The 20,342-nt window shown below is 45.8% G+C and overlaps 2 protein-coding genes across 3 annotated transcripts in view; both read left to right on the top strand.

Annotated features, from left to right (window-relative positions):
• The first annotated feature begins 121 nt into the window (after positions 1 to 121).
• On the top strand, positions 122 to 15,221 carry uimc1 (ubiquitin interaction motif containing 1). Its single transcript, XM_060056023.1, has 22 exons — positions 122 to 248; positions 525 to 643; positions 841 to 919; positions 1,373 to 1,491; positions 1,746 to 1,902; positions 2,177 to 2,319; positions 2,813 to 3,979; positions 4,608 to 4,689; positions 4,897 to 5,003; positions 5,144 to 5,262; positions 5,805 to 6,042; positions 6,924 to 7,028; positions 7,132 to 7,172; positions 7,460 to 7,641; positions 8,290 to 8,351; positions 9,217 to 9,361; positions 10,612 to 10,905; positions 12,294 to 12,378; positions 12,457 to 12,571; positions 13,313 to 13,361; positions 13,561 to 13,588; positions 14,650 to 15,221. The coding sequence occupies exons 2-22, from the start codon at positions 551 to 553 to the stop codon at positions 14,900 to 14,902; spliced, it is 3,663 nt and encodes a 1,220-aa protein (XP_059912006.1). The 5' UTR covers positions 122 to 248; positions 525 to 550; the 3' UTR covers positions 14,903 to 15,221.
• Positions 15,222 to 15,957: 736 nt separating this feature from the next.
• The window catches only part of LOC132461008 (hexokinase-2-like), a 13,448-nt gene continuing 9,063 nt past the window's right edge, over positions 15,958 to 20,342 (top strand). Inside the window, exons 1-2 of one of the 2 annotated variants that reach the window (XM_060056043.1) lie at positions 15,958 to 16,157; positions 16,889 to 16,981. In XM_060056043.1, coding sequence (XP_059912026.1) covers positions 16,889 to 16,981 — 93 coding nt within the window. In that variant the 5' untranslated portion in view covers positions 15,958 to 16,157. Of the gene's footprint in view, positions 16,158 to 16,206; positions 16,328 to 16,888; positions 16,982 to 20,342 lie in introns of those variants that run through there. The other variant, XM_060056044.1, reaches the window with a different exon arrangement.

Below are 20,342 nucleotides of genomic sequence, written 5' to 3'. Positions count from 1 at the left end.
TGCGTTGCTATGACTCTACACCAATGACTCGTTCCCTTTTGGTAGCTAGTTTGCTGCTAACATCCAGTCGCTCGTGTTTTGAAGCACGCGCCCGCCAGTAGGTGACGCAAAGGAACGCGCCAGCCAGGCTGAGGTCACGTGATTAGGAACCAACATGGCTGTGTGAAGAGAGTAAGCAAATGCATCTAAACTTTTTTGGTGAACGTATCAACAACACATTGACAGTCAACCAATTGATCGCAGTAATGGTATGATTCAGCACGGTGTAACACCCCCACACACTGTCGCTGATATATGCATATTGAAATTAAATTGAGTATTTACATCTACTTTAAAATCCGCTTCAGCGGTTCGATTTTTCTAACTACTTGATAAGTAGACGTTTCGCCACCTGTGATGTACTGTGTCGTCATATTCTGTTGGAATTCAGATTGGAAAAAATTACTTGCAATGTCAACATCTATCTCTTTAAAAGTGACTGTTTTAAACTTTCTAAACCGAGCGCGTATTTTCTCTCTCTGTAGGTCAACGTTTTTATAAACAGAACAACATGTCTCCTAGAAAGCAAGTAATGAAGACGTCCAGTGCCTTATCCTCTGGGGGAGATGGGGACTGTGTTGAAGCAGATGATACGGATGAAGAGGTGAAAGAAGTGATGAGTCGTCACTGTAATGCAATACCTTACTATATTCTTCTACTAAAAGCAAAAGAAACATAACTTTCTGATGTTGTGCTACTCTTTGTTAATTTCCCTTATAATAGTCTACTACTAACTATCTAATAGGTGATATGTACTCTATTTGGTTTTCAAAGTAAAAGGCTTTTTGCCTTCACTCCTAGATGTTTCAAGAAGAGCTTCCCCATTCCTCAATGTCATTGTCTCGCAGGCGTGAAAGGGTCGTTAAAGCAAAACCGAAAGGTATGAACCTGTGAACTGAAGTGCATCAAAATAACTAACGCACAACACTTGCTGTAACGTTGACATCATCAAGATCATGTTCAAATATTAAGGTAAAATAATGAATGAAAACATTTTCATAGAAGGTAATCTTGAAAAATATGTGAATGCTAATTACAGCAATCTGTCATCTGTATTCACCACATATGTCAATATTGTGTTGTCCACATAGGGTTGTATTAAATCCATATTTGACCTTGCATAATTAGCTGTTGTTGCTTGCTACCTTTTGAGACGCAAAATCAGTGTACAGTAATAAAGTGTTTTGGATCATTTAGAATACAAGCTTCAGACTTGTCATTAAGAATGGAGTGGCATATTGAGTGTTGCATTCATGGGCTTCCACAAGCAATTTTAGAAGGCGGCCAGTCATATATTTGTAGTTGACCTTTGACCGTGGCCTGCTCTTTTCAGAGATGAGTGAGGAGGAGATGATGGACCTGGCACTGCGACTGAGTGAACAGGAAGCCAGCATTGCTGCTGCCAAGCGCCAGCAGGAGGAAGAGGCCATGACGGAAGCCTTAAAAGAAAGTGTACGAACTCAGCGCTCGCCTTATATTGTACAACCTCCAGCTAGTTCCAGTGTGCCCTTCGTTTACATCGTTAAAATAGTCACTTGTGAATCAGCGCAAGTTTGTAAGACAGACGCAATCGTGGGGCATTTACCTTGACCAATCGGTAACAACGATTCCTGTTGAACTCATTACTGTGCTGGCCTTGGGCTCATAGCCCAACGACGGTACCGCCTCAGGCGACCTCATCCTCTGTCGACTCTCTCTCTCTCTAGATGTTCAGTCAGACCCAGCCCTGTGCCTCGCCTCCAAGCCAAAGATACCACGGCAACACCGATCCCTCGCCAAAACTCCCCTCCCGGCGGCAACTCGCCTACCCAGCCACGGTGCCCAAGAACGTGCCGCTGGCTGAAGAGCTGAGTGTCAATAACAGTAAGCACACCAAAAGAAGGCTATCACATGCAACTGATTCTACTTGCACTTGGTTCTATGAACATCTCAACTGTACCGACAGCGATATATATTGTATCTGTACAATATATATCTGTACTTATTGTAAGTCGCTTTGGATAAAAGCGTCTGCTAAATGCCCTAAATGTAACTGATGATACATTCTGCCATACCGCCCCAGTCCTACATTCATGTCCCCCGCTATCCTATGTAACAAACGCCCCCGTCTTTCGGTTCCCGCTGTGTGGTTCCCTAGACCCGAGAGGCGCAGGGAATCATAAGCATAACATGAGAAAACGGAAGAGGGAAGATGGCGTTCCGGTCCTGGAGCGGGCTGACCTCCCGCAGACCCAGAAGATCTGCTCTCAGAGCTCCACCCTGGAGCCACTCTGTTCTCAGGTCAGTCAATCGCTCATATTACCTAACACCATGGGCTTTCAGAAAAATATATACATATTTAAATTAAAAGTGTTTAATAATTAGAATAATACCAGACTTGGATGTCTTGGCAATATGGGGGATTTGACCTTGGATGCATTCCAAACCGTCTCTCCATGGAGACGCTTTGGAACGCAGATTTCACACTGTGATCTGATGAGCCAAAACACGCTGCCCAGGGGAATGGGATCTTATTTTGGCCTCGTCGTTAAAGCCACACTGCATGGGTGGGAACAGAAATGGTACTTCAATGCATGACAATAGTTGTTGCCATGGTACTAGCAGGAAGCTAGTGTAATAGTTGATATTGATGTCTTTTTTTGATTTGAGATTCAACCTTTAATCACAAAAGCTCCATTCAAATGACATGTGAAACTCAGGCCTCTGCCACTGTGTAATTTTTCTCTAATGTCTTCGTGTTTGTACGAATCCATTCAACCCGGATGAACCTCAGGACTTTTCTTCCTCCCAGACTGATCCCTGCCTGCTCCCTAAAACCTTCAAACCGTCTTCCTCGGCCAGCAAACTCCATGTTCAACTGCCCAGGTTGAGTCCGGGGATACTAAAGACCTGCAGAACCTCTGGGTTCGTCTTGTGCTCTCAGCAGAGTCTGACCTCCACCCAGACATCTCTAACCTCCCCGTCAAATAGCCCCACGTTTCCAAGCAGCGCAACACACTCGGACAACGTAGGGTATTCCAAGAAGCCGAAATTCCCAAAAAGTGCTGACTGTTCAGATCCAGATGTGGAAGTAATTGGAGAGACTGATCCACGTTTTAACTGTCCTAAGAGTCCTGTCTTTGGCAGGGTTGGCTCAACAAAGGCTTTGGATAACACCAGCACCGCACCAAAGAGTCCTGTATTTGGCAGGGTTGGCTCAACAAAGGCTTTGGATAACACCAGCACCGCACCAAAGAGTCCTGTATTTGGCAGGGTTGGCTCAACAAAGGCTTTGGATAACACCAGCACCGCACCAAAGAGTCCTGTATTTGGCATGGTTGAATCCACAAGGGCTTCGGATATCAGCAGCATCACGGCAAAGAGTCCTGTATTTGGCCGGGTTGAATCCACAAAGGCTTCGGACTATGAAAACCAGATCGCTGCCTCAGTCACGAGTCAGAAGTCACTGCCTACCTGTGATGACGATAAGTTCCCAGAGGGTCTAAAGTTTTCCAAGCTAAGTCGTTCCAAGAGACCAATTCATTCTGCTAGTAACACGTTGTCTAAAGGTCTGACGTTCCCAAAAAGTCCAGCCTCGACCGGGAAGGGAGAGGCCAAAGACTTGTTGAGAGATGGCTGTTCTGTGAGGACAGAGCATTGCGGGACTAGACCGCTATTTGTAAAGAGCAGGAAAGTCAGTGGTGAGACCAGACCAGATTTTAGAGAGGAAAGCCCAAGATTTGGAAAGACTAGTCTGCCAAAGACCGGATCTGGCCGGAGCAGCCCAGTACTTGGGAGGACCTGTCCAGTATTTGGGAGGACCAGTCCAGTATTTGGCAGTACAAGGACAGAAAGAAGTAGCATTCTTCCGGCTACCATAGGCCAGGAATCCAGCAGCCAGGGCAGTTACTCTGCCATTTCTAATAAGGAGAGCCGACAGCCACGACAGTGCCTTCAGAAGGTAAGTGTTACGCAGGGCACTGTTCACATGACCATTTGTGGGGCGGCAAGTGAATGGATCTTGTCCCGGTTGAAACCCCTCTGCTGTGCAGTGTCGTGTGAATGCCTTGATAATAAACTGTTTATGAGCTGCTTATACGGACAATCTGAGACTATGCTTTTGACTAGGAGGGTATACCATTGAAAATGACGAAGAGCCCTCGCTGACTGACGGCTTGCGTAGAAATGTGATAGGCCGACCATAAGTGCATGGTTTGAAGTTCATCCAGTTGTATCTTCTGCAGCATCTTCACCAGATCCTCTCCTCGTACGATTATTCACTAATGATTAATCTCCCAATTCAAATGTGTCTGTACCCATCATTTCAAACATTTTCTATACCCCACTGCAACATCATCTGGGTTTACGTTCTCTTATCAAATATATCATAAATAAACAGCTTGCTTGAAAAATTAGACACATGCAGACTGTTAATTATATTTAAAACCATTTTGTCATAGGCCTGGATGTTACAATTAATATCTAATTCCATCTTGTCCCAACCACTATTTATAAAGTCTTCCGTCATTCACCAACTGTGATCGTACCCTTCAACCAAGTCTTGTGTTGTGTTTTTGTTTTGACTGCAGACAAACGGGCTGAACCACAAGGATGCAGAGTCTGAATCCACGTCCCGGGACCACGTCGGCAAGCCAACAACAGCTGCCTTGGGTAACGTCTTCCTTTATTCATTCATAGAACGATGACACCATGTGTGTTAATGGCCGTCCCAGCTCTGTCTAATCAGTGTTCTCTGCTGGATCCGTCGTATATTGCAGCTCATCATCTTCTGGGCCTGAATCAATGAGCACGTTGTACTTGAGCCGAGCCGGTAGAGGGCAATACTTGATGTGTGGATTTTAATCCTCCTGATTTCAGCCGGTAAAGAGAAGCCCACCAAGAAGGATGAGGAGTCCATCCCAGAAATAATGAAGATGACCAGTGACATGACCTTACATTGGTCCGACAGCGAGGAAGACTTGGAGGTAAACTCGCTCTCCAGTTTGGTTATTGGTGCGATTCACTCCGCTCGTTCCAACTTCTGTCGGCTGTGAAATTTCAAACAATCCCTGGCATCATCAATCCGCTGCTTCATGTCAACATCCACATCTCCCGGCTTCCACAGCAGTCAGAGGGGTCCCCCAGTCCTGTCTTCCCAGAGGAGAGGCGCCCGCCGCAGGCTGAGCACCCGACGTGTTCCCCTGAACACAGCGGGTCAGCCCCGTCAGCCACCTCCAGCCACAGGTAGGGAAACCCACTGGTGACGGAGAACCACTGGATCAGGGATCTCTCTCATTGCCCTGGATGCAAGACCACCCTAATTACACACTGAGTCACACACTAGTTTCCACTTATTACAAATCTAGAATGATGGATTTATTTTTTTTACCGATATTTTATAATAAAGGATTGCAAGTCGGAATGCCTTTTATAACCGGCGCTGCAGTTGCAATGTTTAGAGTGGTGCCTTAAAGTAAACTCGGTAGTCTGTGATTGTGAAAACTTTTTTCACATTGTTTTGTTGTCCAGATTTCCAGATCTTGCCTTGCATTTGCTTATTGATCACATGTAAAGCGATCATGCTCGCGAATGCACGGGATGTACTGTTATAACTCCTGCCCCAAACTCCTGTCTACCAAACTAACAAAGCTGATGACGATAATGTGTGGGTGTGGATGGGTGCAAGAACAAGTGCCCTTAGTGATGATGAAAGCACTTTATATGCTAAGTATTGTCGTGGGGAAAATGTGGTTCATTACGTTTTTTTGTTTTTGCTTGGTCCCCAGTCCGAAGCGTCTGAGGTTGAATCCCGTCCCTGCCGTCGTGTTCCTGGAGGCGGCTGGTTCAGACACCAGCACCTCTTGTGCGCGGGTCCCCCAGTCGGGGCCGGGGCCTTCCCACCCCCAGGAGCCCTCCAGTCGGGTCCCTGCCCCCCCACTGGGGCCCGGAGGGGAGCCGTTGGTGCACTACTGCTGGGGGGTGCCCTTCTGCCCTCAGGGCCTGGACCCAGACAGATACACACAGGTGGGGAGACCGCTGGGCTTCTTAATGACCTGCCCAGGTCCTAGCAGATACATACTGTTTTGAAGTTGGTAAACATTGATGAGCTTCTAGATGAACTACCCAGGTCCTATGAGATGCATACTTTTGTTGGTAAACATGGGTGAGCTTCTGAATTAACTAGCCAGGTCCTAGCAGATACGTACGGTTTTAAAGTTGGTAAACATTGATGAGCTTCTAGATGAACTACCCAGGTCCTAGCAGATACATACTGTTTTAAAGTTGGTAAACATTGATGAGCTTCTAGATGTACTACCCAGGTCCTATGAGATACATACTTTTGTTGGTAAACATGGGTGAGCTTCTGAATTAACTAGCCAGGTCCTAGCAGATACATACTGTTTTAAAGTTGGTAAACATTGATGAGCTTCTTAATGACCTAGCCAGGTCCTAGAAGATACATACTGTTTTAAAGTTGGTAAACATGGATGAGCTTCTGAATTAACTAGCCAGGTCCTAGAAGATACATACTGTTTTAAAGTAGGTAAACATGGATGAGCTTCTGAATGAACTACCAAGGTCCTAGCAGATACATACTGTTTTATAGCTGGTAAACATGGATGAGCTTCTGAATGAACTGCCCAGGTCCTAGCAGATACATACGGTTTTAAAGCTGTAAACACGGATGAGCTTCTTAATGAACTACCCAGGCCTTATCAGATACATGCTGTTTTAAAGCTGGATGAATGATGATGAAACAGGAACCGGTTCCCTTTCTGTTACTTCCAACTGTCCATCCTCCCTACATCCCTACCGCCTGCCCCAACCTGTCCTGCATCGTTGCTCTGAACTGCTCTAGCCTGGCTGTGGTTAACCCCGCTGGCGTTCTGCTACTGGTCCTCCAGGTGATCCTGGCCCAGATGGAGGTGTACGAGAAGAGCCTGAAGAACGCTCAGAGAGGCCTACTGAGGAAGGCCGAGTGGGGCGCCGGCATCACCCCCCAACCGGAGGTGAGCCATTGTGGCTTCCGGAAGTCGGCCATCTTGCAACAACTTCCAACAACTGAAATCAACGTTAAATCTCTGTTAAAACAAACCTACTCTGTCATTGTAGGAACTCCTTGAGGACTCGCCCGAACTGATCCCCACCATAAGGTAAGATCCACTTTCAAATTGTCATAATTATTGATCCTTTGTGGTTTTGGTGTACCTTTTTTAATGCAGCTATAGCTGGACACACAACTAGTGCACAAATAATAGCTCCACATCCACTGGAATTTATTTCAGTATGAAATATGGAGCGGCCACTTATGGCACAGAAACTAGAACCATAACAAGCTGTGCCCTCTCCGAAATCTGTTCAGGGCGTTCAAACGTGTCCATAACCTATACGTATACAATGTGTCGATAAAGTTGGTTCTGTTTGGTTTGGGTTTAAACAGTTTGCGCCGACCCGGCCTCCGATCCAGAAGAAGAGCAGCAGGGGTGAAGCCGCCGGAGGAGGAGGAGGAGGACGAAGACGAAGACGAAGGAGGCAGGGAGGAGGACGTGAAGAGGAAGGGCGTGGAGCCGGTGGAGGAGGCCGAAGAGGACCTGGATGTGGTGGGCTGTGACATGTGTCCAGGTACGGTGGCCCGGTCTGTGTATCGCGGGAAGTGGGGCTGTGAAATCAGTCGGATTTTGATAGCGATTTTGATTTTTCTTTCTCGCGCAAATGATCTCCAAACTATTACAATCAAGTTGAAACGATTTTTTTGAATTATTATTATTTTCTTTTTATTTATCTTATTCATTTAATGTTTTATAGAACAACAGCTGGATACATATTTGTACATTATTTTCGATTGGCACATTTTCGATTTTAACATTTTGCGTATTTTTATTAAGGGGAAATCTCAAAGCTCTCGGTTACAAAGTGTTTTTTTTGGAGAGAAATGCTGAATAAATGCAGCATGTTTTCAAACTCAAAAATAATCGTTTCAGTAATCGGGATTAGGATTTTTTTTCCATAATCTAGCAGCCCTAGCGAGAAGGCAACAGCGCTGTATTATTCCAGGATTTCTCGGTCATAAGATACTCAATATCAATCGGTTATAAACAAACTGAATCCAATTATCCTGTTCAGATGTATCATTTGAGCCTGTTCTATTTAGCCTTTTTTAATGTGAATAATACCATCAAGCTCTAGTGACTCAGTTGCTATTTGTGAGGTTTGTGTCATTCAGCACGATGCATTTATTTAACGTAAATCCTCTGCGCTTTGGAACTAAAGAGACGCAGCTCAGTGGCGACGAGACTCAGGTTCTGGTGGTGGGGACCGATGCAGCAGAGGAGGTAAGAAGCAGCAGTTTGTGTGGTCTCATGACGCGGCTTGGCTGCGTGGTAACATTGTATGCGATCACAAGCCAGTGTTGCAGAGAGCAGCCGTGACTTTGGCGCACGATAACTTGCTGCTGAACATGGTCGCCACTAGCATGAAGAGCCAGGCTATGTAGAGTAAAGTTTCTTCTGTCCCCCTATTTTAATTAGATTGAGCCACTTTGGACCCTTCAATTACCTGAACTCATACATTTTAAATAATTTGTATTTTATGTCAAGGCATTTTTCTCTTGCGATCAATGAAGTCTTATCTTATCTCCATATAAAACATTTTTGTCATGTGGCCAAACATAAAAAAAATGCCCTGACACATTCCTTAATGGCCGTTGAGGTGTTGAGCAGGAACTGTTGAGGTTTACTGTCGTAATGCGACACCCAGCAGGACGTGTTGCCAACGTCCATGTCGATTTCACAACCTGCAAAACCACAAGAGATTAACGATTAGACACGAAGAAACATCGCAACACCCCAGTGAAATAAGCAAGTTAAAGCTCTCTGCGGGTGAACAGAAATAGGGTTTTCTATGGAGGACTGCACTATGTATGTTTTCCCTTTAGCAGCCTCTAGTGGTTGGAGTTGTTACTGCAGCTTTGGCCGTGCCATTTTTAGAGACATGTCTGAATACCTGAATATTTTAGGAGCAAAAGTGGACCTCACAAAAGGATTTGTAGATCAAAGATTCTCTCGATGGATGGACTCGTGGATGTTTTTTGCAGTGTGGCTGTTTGTGAATGGATTAAATTGCCGCAGGTCAAAAGTGGCAGTGCAGGTTAATGGAAAGAAACAGAGGGTGTAACCGGAACTCCTTTTGTGACAACAGACTCAGCCTGACAGCCCCTCCCTACTCCAGATCCAGAGTCTCCCCCGCAGTCGGGAGGGGGAGGGGGAGGGGGAGGGGGAGGAGGAGGAGGAGGAGACTCACACACAGGACCCCAACAAGAAAGAGGAAGAGGCAGAGGTGGACGGTAGGTTAATAAAACACTGACACGTTGTTCAGTGCTGGTAACCTCTCCGTCAGTATACGCCATCATTAGTTTATATTTTTTGATGTGAATATGAATATACTTCAAATGACATCTCCGAGCCAAGGTGTCTGACTCTTGTAGCCTCAGGCGAGAAGGTTTTGTGTTTCATCTCACATTTCACGTTTGTCATCCATAGTTCTAACCATTCCAGCCAAAGTTTGGCTTCTGTATGCAGGGACGTTGATTCGATATCTCTGGGTGTATCCAAGCTGTGAGGCCTAACGTTGATTTGTTGGAATAAGCACCATCTTTTTTAGGGGGCGGTACAGCAAGAGTCAGAAATGCCTTGCTCATAAACACCCAGAGTGTTGGATCTTCCTCTTGATCAGCCTATTGTTTTTCGCCCTACGACAATACAAGCCAGGACAGGGTAGTGGCTGAGGCATTTGCATCTCCATTCTATGACCTTCTATAATACAAAACATTTCACAGATGTTGATAAGAATGCACTAAGCATTCAAAAAATCTCTGGTATGTTTTTTTACACAATCGTTTTACTAGAAATGTTGAAGTGAGACCATTATCCGTGGGGAATGTCAACAGTCGGGTTAAATACGTTTGCTTGTGAATATCATTTCAATGAATTGTATCAAATTCATGACTAACTATCTTGTTGTAACATCTGTACTTCTTATAAACGTGGAAGAGGATGGGGTAGCTGAGCAGGCTCAAGCCAATGGGAAGACCCAATTAGTTAGGATTGTGTTCAGGTGTGAGGAGACCGTGAACAGGAGGGAAAAGCCCAAGGGTTAGCTGATGTCAGAGATACATTCTCATGGTTTTTAAAGACCAAATGCTAAACATTTAACGCTAGCCAGCCTTCTGCAGTCTTAACTTCTATGCACACACACTCACACAAACTTAGACTTTGACATAATTGATACCTTTGAACCTCAATCACCTCTCAATACACTAAAGGGTAAAACAAAGAAAAGAATGCATTTGGTTATTATTCGATGATATGTGAACGGAACTAACCAGTGTTGAATTTTAAACCGCTCAACTCGGATCAGAAAAGAAACGCTGGCTCAAAAACTGTTACTGTTGTGTTCTGCTGTTCAGTGTTTTGCTCCTCGATTTCACTTAAAGTCGTTCACTGTGAAGTGAAGTGTGAGGACATAACAGATGAATTGCTAACAGATGAACAGAATCTAACGTGTTCCTGTCTGGTCTCTCTCTGTCACCTCCAGCTGGGGGCGACTGTGAGCAGCCGGCTGCCATGAGTCCCAGCAGAGCGCAGGCACCGCTGTCTGGGCAGGAGGAGGAGGAGGAGGAGACGCAGGGAGCTGTAGGGGCAGAAGAGAGGAAGGAGGCGGGGCCGGAGGCGGGGCCGGAGGCGGGGCCGGAGGAGGGGCCGGAGGCGGCCTCTAGCGTGGACTGCCCCATCTGCCAGAGCGCGTTCCCCGTGTCCGAGATCGAGATGCACGCCGCCTTCTGTGACGGCGAGCAGGAAGTAGTGGAGAGCCCCGTAGAGGATTCGCCAGGTGATTAACCCTGATCTCTTGCGTACCCGGCAGGGTTCACGGTGATGTGATGGACGTTATGACTCGAAACCAGGTCGGAATGGCTGAAGCAAATTAGGACATCCGACAAAATAAACACCTGCAATCAGCCGACGGAAATAGATTTGACTATCTGGCGGGTGAAAAGAAATCCGGGTTCACTATTAAAATAATTGTATGGTGTTGATATTTACACTGCTGGGTAAAAATGCAAAAGTGTAAAAGTACATTTTGGACCTTGAGATTAATTTTTCCTAAACGGAAGGCAACATAAACCGCAGTGATATAACTAATCGTTTTCTGGGCAAAAAGAATACACTTTGAACTAGTCTTTATTTGATATAAAATGTTCTTGAATATATCTGGTCGTGTAGGGTTCTTCCTGGCTGCAATAAGGCTGCGGCGGTCACTTTGCGGCCAGAGTCGGCGTCCGTTACTCTATGACCTGTTGTAATGATGCGGTCAACGTTCCTGAATACCCAGGCTGCTCTCGTTTGATCGCTCGGCCCGCACGCTCGTCACTTCTAGCTGCTCCCCTCAGAGTGGTCGTCGCCAAAAGCGGATGGCCGTCAGACTTTTATGGGCTGTATTGCAGTATTAAAGATGAAAAGACTGGTTTAAAAAAAGGCCTGGTTGGTTTTGATCTAGGCCGCAGGGCCGGTGGAGGAGTGGTAGTAGTAGTAAGATAGTTGCAAAAGACATGATTTCTTTATTTTATATGGCGATAACCCATCCGCGAGTCATGTTACATGGGACTTGTCTACATTCTAAACATGGGGCCAAACAACTCCTATAAACATCTAGAACAATACTATAGTATTGCCTAGGGCTGCTAGATTATGGGAAAAATCATAAAAATCATGATTATTTTGGTCAATATTGAAATCACGATTATTCAGACGATTATTTTTGAGTTTGAAAACATGTATTTATTAAGCATGTCTCTCACAAAAGAAACTTTGTATCTGAGAACTTTGAAATTTCGGCCACAAAATGGTCAAAAAGAAAATGTTACAATCTAAAATGATGTACAGATATGTATCCAGCTGTTCTGCCCGTTCTATAAAACATTATTAATAATAATAATAATCTAAATAATAATAATCTAAATAAGAATCAATTATGTTAATTTTGTGATCGTTTGACGCTAAAATCGAAATCGCTATCAAAATTGGATTAATGGTTTGGTTACAAGAAATCCATAAAGTTTCACAAAGTAATGCCTTTACTATGACCACGGACATAAAGGTGTGTGTCTGTGTGTGTGTCTGTGTGTGTGTCTGTGTGTGTGTGTGTGTGTGTGTGTGTGTGTGTGTGTGTGTGTGTGCGCGCGCGTTTGTATGTGTGTGTGTGCACTCTCGTCCTCCCAGGGTCCCATAGGCCGAGCAAGAGGAGGGCACTGAAATCCCTAGCGACGGAAGATCGTGGAGACGGCGATCCATCCGGCCACGCCCCGTAAGTACGCCCCCCCCCAGTGAGTCTGACCCCCCGGTGTACACAGTGAGGCTGACCCATCCATGCTGTCCCCCACAGGGCTCCTCAGGGGCGGGAGAGGTGCTACCTCTGCCACAAGTCCGTCCCGCTGGCCGAGTACTCGCGACACACGGAGAGCTGCATCCAGAGGCAGAGCGCCCACACCGCCTCGCCCGTAATGACGCTGCCCTCCGCTTGATTTGCATGGCTCATGAAAAGTAGTTTATAGTAGGACTCTCCGTAGGAAAGCTACGATGTTGGTTTAATTCAGAGGGATACAGGTTTAAATGAGATGATCACAGGGCGATACAGGCAGCGATGTGCCAGCCCTCCTTAATGAGACAACGGTTGTACGTGACTCTAGTAGGCCTTAGTTCCAGTCTCAAAGGGCTTCAGAGGCAACCTTACATATTGAAGCACTATACGAGTCCCCAGTTGATATTCTTTACCAGCCCTCCACCCTAAAGGGCTGATGATGGCCCCACGTTCCCGCAACGCAAGGACCACGCAGACGCCCCGGCGCAGTCGTGAAGGTTTATGGTTCTGCGTCGGGTTTTAGTAAGCGGCCAATCACAGCCCTTGCTGCCGCGTCGCCTAGACGGAAGGTTAGGATTTTTGGGCGGCGCACGTCCGGCACTTGTGGTGGACGCAAGGAGGGTCCACAAGGACGTAAGGGGTCCGTCACCCCCCTTGCGTTGCGTGAACGTGGAACCATAAAGAGCCCTTAAGGACCTCTGAAGGGAAGACTCCCCTGACTATCAAAGCCGACACCCGGGGGAGGAAACGGAGGAGGGATCCCTCCTTCCAGGGGTGGATACAGGGGAAATGGGGGCCCAAACTGGTCAGATAGGATGGTAACATGAGCATGCAGAGCTGAGGTTCGTGACCTTTTATGTATTTCTCTCTATCCACCCAGAAGGGCGACCTGCTGTCAGCCCTGGAGAACACGGAGCGCAGACATCCAGGTGTGTGTGTGTGTGTGTGTGTGTGTGTGTGTGTGTGTGTGTGTGTGTGTGTGTGTGTGTGTGTGTGTGTGTGTGTGTGTGTGTGTGTGTGTGTGTGTGTGTGTGTGTGTGTGTGTGTGTGTGTGTGTGTGAGAGAATTACCAAGTTATATTGATTCCTGCTGACTGCTCTTTTCTGTGTTTTGTTTATCATTTAAAAGGTGGTCCCTCCGTGTCCAAACTCCCCACGTAAGTCCTATAGATTAGTGACACAAGAACTGTATCTAGGATCTCTCAATGCAAGCAACGCAGTCCTTCACATCAAATCAATCAAAAGAGGGCAATAGGGACTATCAGAAAATTGGGGGAATAATTAAATAGATTATATGAGATGGAATTTGTTAAACTCATAAACTAAACTCTGTTTAGCTTTTAGATTATATAAGAATCTCTGTTTAGTTTATGAGGCGGTACTCTCACTTTGGTCACTTGAAAACAGCCGAGTGGGTCGGGCCCCTAGAAAAGGCTCTCTTCAGGGGTTGTGTGTGCTGGGGAGGTCCCCCCCCTCCCTCCATGGGCAGTGGAGGGGTCCTGGGGTTAGAGAGTGGGTCGACACCCGAGGGTCACCATCCACTGGCCTGCTCTGATTCCCGGCTGTTGACTTTCGAATACTCAAAAGTAACAACAATAATTGATTCATCCGTTAATAAGAAGAAACTCGCGCCGTCCCAGTGTGCTGGTTGGGGAACAAAGCGTCCAACTCTGTTTTACTGCCCTGAACTGTAGCCGTGAAGGCTCTTTGTCCTTAAGGCCTGGTAATGATTTAAGCAGTAGGCAGCTTGTTACATCGGGCGGTGTGAGGAGTGTCCAGTACATATCTCAAACATTTCTTCTAGTGTTCTATAACAGTCTTGTATCCATCATTTCTCTATCTGTATCTTTCTTACGGTCCCCTCACACAGACGCAGACACCACTAGCATAAAAACGTTATGGCCTGTAGGGTGGCATTTTCTAAAAATGAGAAGCATCCCCTTGTCGCTCAAGCGCAGAACCTTTGGGTTGTATGTGTCGATATTAAAAGGGTGATAGTATGCCTCTAGGTGTAAGTGTGATTAGCCGTTGCAAGCAGTCTTGAAATATGCCCTTCCCTGTCCCTTAGTGACATCACTAGTGGGCGAGTCCGTCCAGTTGTTTGATGGCGACCCAGTGGACTGTAGAGAATGTTGCGCACAGAGTTCCACGGAGGGGAGAGGTCTCGGAGAAACGTACGCAGCGCACTAAAGAACATGTCCTCCTGTCCACCCCTCAGAGCCGTGATCGACCTGAGCAACAGCAACGACGACGACGACGACGAATCGGAGGAAGGAGGCAGCGGACAGCCGTCCACGTTCAAGGTCAGCGACTCTCCCATCCGGGCCTTCACGTCCATCTCCGAGGCCTCGGACTGCCTGGTGGACTTCAGGAGGCAGGTTGCCCCCCGGGAGCCCGGCCAGAGATCCCGGGGCCGGAGAGGAGGAAGAGGAGGAGGAGGAGGGTTCAAACGGAAGTTTAAACGCAGATGAACTTCCAATTGCGAATCGCCGAGTACTGATTTTAAAAGACTTGTTTACATGATTCACCAACAAAGCTCTTTTACAATGTTTTATTTTTTTTAAGAGGAAGCTCGCCAAATGTTCACAATGCTGTGTCTGACGAGGTCAGCGGCTCATCTGTTTGGTGCCGTCCTTATGGTATGGATTGGCCATTGGGGATTTTCTGTATATGGGGGGGGGGATTATTTTGTCTTTTTATGTCTGGGAATTCATTGACTGAGTAACATATAATGGGAATATTCGATGTGTACAAATAATGCCTTTTATTTATTAAACGCCTTTAAACGTGTGTGTGTGCGTGTGTGCGTGAATTGAAGACTGAATTCAAAAATACATTATTATATATAGAATATTTGTTTTGCCAGGTCTCGCATGAGAAAAAAAAAAAAATCAAAATCAAATCAAATTTTGTTGATTGAACAACAAAACGAGAAGGCGTTTCTCAGTGATCAAGATCAAGTACACATACATTTAAAACATACGTCCCAATAAATAATAAAGTCCAGTGAGAAGATCTAGGACGCTGGTGCATTGAGCATCCTGACAGCTTGAGGCAGTTCTGTTCGATCAACCATGTCCCCAAAAACAGGCCTACTAACATCCATATGCTCTCAAAATGAAAGCGTTAATTGCGATGTGACGTGATGAAAAATATTTATTCACACTGAAATATCTTGGTACTCAAACTTTTGTATTTGTCATTTCAAACAAAGTTAAGCTTTGTTTTACCGTCGGACTACCTTTTCAATAAGAGGTGTTGGGAGGAAACAGCCACTCAGTGGAAAAGTTTGCCCTCGACAGACCTGACTTCAGCCAACCACAACTTTCAACTCAACAGCGATGTGGCAACTGTGTGCATGACACAATGTCCCATTGCATTTACTCTGCCGATGTGTTGGCCATACCCGTGTAAAGGGTCTAATAAGACAAGAGTTGTACAATTAGGAACGACGTGCGCAATTCCGCCCTGCGTCCTCTCTTGCGTAATGCGCAACCCACCGCAGATTACGCAGCCTACATTGAGGAGATCCAAAAGTAGACCGAATCGCTCACAGCAGGTAGCCGCTGCTCCAGTCGTTTTGCAAGAGACAGAAAGATAGTGAGAGAACACCTCCCGCTGTCAACTCAGTTTACAGAAGTGGGTGTGTTTGCTGTGCAGTGTCTGAATAAAACCCGTTTGCCAGATCTCCACAGCATCCACAACCGCAGCCCTGCGCACACCAAGGTGAGTCACACCCTTCACTCGCTCTTTTTTTTTATGAATATCGCTCACGAAGTTTTAAGTTTGCTTCAATTAAGGTGATAGATAGGCCTATATGGCTATACAAGTCGTTACGTCTTAGGCTTCATGTTCATATTCAACAGCTGAGAGATACTTTCGATGTTTACTAGAAGGTGAGTCAACCCCTTTGAAACCTGCAGGTTATACAGGGACCGGTCTCGTGTGTTTCAGTTAATTCACATATTATAATATGCCACCGCGGCGTCCTATATACTCTCTTGAGAACAGAGTTTCTATTTTAAAGCTTCAACGCTTTCCATCTTAAAGTTCATATCAATATTGTGAGAAGAAGTGTGTGTCATCAGGCTACTAATTATTGTAGCCAGAGTGTTTCATTATATTACCCTTTTTCTTCCATGACAGTTTCCCCATGAAATGTCACAATGGAGAGTATATGTGCTTATTGACGAAAAGGGGCCCAGAGACAGCTTTCACCGCCGTTATCTTCCATTCCGCTCCATAAATGTGTATTATAGGCTAGTGGTGTATATGTTTATTATGCATCTAGTGGAAAAGCTCCATTAGGCCTACACCTGGAATAGGATCGGCCTTACTGATCCATGTAGACCTTTTTCTATGTTTTCAAATGAATGTAGTACGTCCGTCATTCATTGGAAAGACTGTCTAACCCTAACCAACCCTGTAACCCTACCTGACGGCTTGTTCGCCATCAGATGAGCGACTCACAGAGTGTCAACAAAAGGGAGATCAATGGAGACCTGCCGGCCCCAAACCAGGACGACATCCCGGCAGAGCTACTCAGTCAGGTAGGTCTACGTGACGTCCCCATACATCTGGGGTTGGGGGGGTTAGGGGGGACAGGGTGAGGTAGAGTAGCATCTGGGCTATGTTTGGCTGAAGTGCATCGGTGCCGAAAGGGTAAATCGATATTTAGATACGTAATTTCTCCACCACTTTAGATAAATAGCCACTGTACAACAATACGATTCCTGAATGAAATGCCCATATCTGATAGAGAAATCTAGATGGATTCACAAGGTGCAACATATGCCTAATATACACACAAAACATATTTATTTATTTTGAAATAAGTCAACGTTTCTTTCAAATATTTGGTGGAACGTCAAGATTGTTAGAAGTCAAGTTATCCTCAAACGGCTGTTTAAGAAGTCAGGTGGATTTTATCTGCTTCAGCGAGGCCCTCAGAGGGGCGGTTGCAGGACAATAGTGAGCATTCTGGATCCCTGAGGTCGTTATCTTACTACCACGAGGCCATAAGGGAGACAGAATATGCACATATAAGTGGAGCATGGTTGAACAAGAGACACTGGTGATGTCCTGGGTTATACGATACATGAACGTCCTCCGTTTACCTGATCACAAACCAAACCCCAATGAAGCCATAAACTGATGTCACGCAACATGTTGTTGTCGAATGTCGTCATTGTCAGTTGATGGAGTTGACTTCGTGACTTCTTTGGGGAACTTCACGGGGAACGGTTCTTCTTTCTCAGAGCGGCTATCCCTGTAAGAAGGCGTTAAAGAAATGTGACGTTAGAAGTGGCGAGAGGGTTTTACATCAATGTAGCTCTCTTCTGTACATGGATAGCCTACAGACAGTCAATGCCCTGAAACCGCCACTTCTCCATATGACAAAAACTTAAATTAAAAAACGCAATTCAAAAAAGTAAATTGTCTGTATACATGGTCTGCCTCATGTTGTTGTAATGTTGCAGCCTTTAGAATATTGGTCTCAAACAAACAGCACGAGCCAATCAGAGAAGCAGACTTTGAAATTAGCATTGAAGTCTTATGCAAACTCCTCTAAGCTGTGCATCCGCAGTGTAGGGTTCCTCCTTAGGCGACATGGCAGGGTATATGCACCCTGGCAGTGGCTAAGGGCTGACCGAGCTGCATACTATTCACGTGAGGACAGTCCAAGCATGCATTTGAAAAAACCTGGGTGGGTTTGAATTGTTTAAATCCTAGACAAGACAGGTATTTCTGTTGCGCTGGCTCGCGAGGGGTTGGGGCTGTACGCACGTCTCCCTGCCAGCATATGACGTCACAGATGAGGAAATCTGAGAACACTCACAGACCCTGGCATTTAATGGGCGTCGTGTTTTCCTTCATATGGATGTGGCTTTATATCCTTCTTTGTGGTTTTATGAACCTCGTGACGGAGAGGCCGTTCCCGGTGTCCGCTTACCAGGTGACGTCTCCCCCCCACACACACACACACACACACACACACACACACACACACACCGAACCGGCCTCAGGTGTGTCGATCAGGATGGCGATGTTGTGACACTGCCTGGAATGCAAACACGCATACCTCTTGTCACTTGACTACGTCATGTGACCATCCTAGGTAGTGTCGGGTTTGTTTTTTGTGAATGAAGTTTCAAAGGGAAGTGCTCAGCAGATTCTTGACGCCTGCGTCGGTGCTGCGGACGTGGCTTTATCGCCCTTCAAAATAAAGAGACCGGGAAAAACTGCTCCGTGGACAAGATTCTCTTCCTGTGACCTGGTCCAGTTTGGTGCTATTGTCAAACTCCCCAATGTGTGCTCCTATCATTCTGCCCGGTTAGCTGCTGCTAACTTAGTATCACGGAAAAATGTATCGTAATTATAATAGAACAATTGATAGAAGCTTCTTTGCTATACTAGTTAACTCGAAAGGCCTTGGAATGAGTCCAATACCAAGGCCTTTACCGGTAGCTCTCTTGCTCTCTCAAATTGTAAGGCTAGTGTCTTAAGCACAAAACTTAATGAAGTTAGTCGGCATGTCAGTAATATGCCGTCCTTCGGAGGAGACGTAAAACCGAGGTCCTGACTCACTGAGGTCATAAAAGATCCCAGGGCACTTATCGCAAAGAGTAGGGGTTTCCCCGGTGTCCTGGCCCAACCAGGCTCATTCAATCTGGCCCCCTAATCATCCTCCTGTGTAATTGGCAGACTCATTAATTCCCTCACTCTCCACCTCAAGCTGGTGTGTGGTGAGCGTTCTGGCGCAGATTGGCTGCCGTGCTTCACCCAAGTGGGTGCTACATACTGGTGGTGGTTTGTGAGGTCCCCCCTTCAATGTAAAGCGTCTTTGAGTATCTAGAAAAGTGCTATATAAATTCAATCCATTATTATTATTATTATTATTTGCATTGCCCCTGTGTCCAAGATGTCCGATACTGAAGTCATGCATATCTTCTTGTCAATTACAGACAGAAAATCCTTTGTTGTTACGTCCCACGATGGGAAAGTCTCTCTGTAAGAATCATGTACAACCTTTTGTCGCATTTTAGGAGCTTGGTGAAACCTGCCTGTGAGTCTTCCCATGACCATGTTCCATTATATCAACACTATGCTGTGTTCATTTGGTCTCCTACAGGGTATTCACACAGCCTGGAATTTATTAATGTCAGTTTCTAAAAATCTCTGTATCCAGATTTCCATAGGCTGAAAGGGAGAGAGTAATGGTTAGGTTGGTTGTAGAGAGTTTGTCCCCCAGGCAAGAGGTTCAGGGTTTGAATCCCAGTGTCCACAGTCTAGCTTATTGAGCAAAATGCCATACCTAATTCTGCTTATTGATGACATGTATCTGAATCAAAAAAGTATGCTGAATGACGAAATAGTACAATAGGAACGACACTATTATGATAGCCTGAAACTAGTCCCAGGTAGCTGTTGGATAATGTATTTTTTATAAACCATGAATTGCTTGATTTACTAGTCATCTATCCAAAAGGTCTCGCAGTGAATATTCATATTTAATGATTGAGGAGGTCAGGCCTACAGGTAGGATGACAACATGTTGACTCGAACCTTTAACATTATGGCTGGGAGTCAATCGAGGTGACCACTAGATTATGCTGAGATGTTTGTAAGACTGTCCCAAATTTATTTCCATTTCAAAATATTGTGAATCACCACCTTCATTGCTTCCCATGGCCCCGCTCATACAACCACGCCCAGGCAATTTCCCAAACACAGAGACGGGACAGGGAAGATCCCAGAGAGAGAGAGAGAGAGAGAGAGAGAGAGAGAGAGAGAGAGAGAGAGAGAGAGAGAGAGAGAGAGAGAGGGAGAGGGAGAGGGAGAGGGAGAGGGAGAGGGAGAGGGAGAGGGAGAGGGAGAGGGAGAGGGAGAGGGAGAGGGAGAGGGAGAGGG

This window comes from Gadus macrocephalus, chromosome 7 (assembly GCF_031168955.1).
Source record: "Gadus macrocephalus chromosome 7, ASM3116895v1".
Lineage (NCBI taxonomy): Eukaryota > Metazoa > Chordata > Actinopteri > Gadiformes > Gadidae > Gadus > Gadus macrocephalus.
This window is presented reverse-complemented; position numbering and strand designations above follow the sequence as displayed.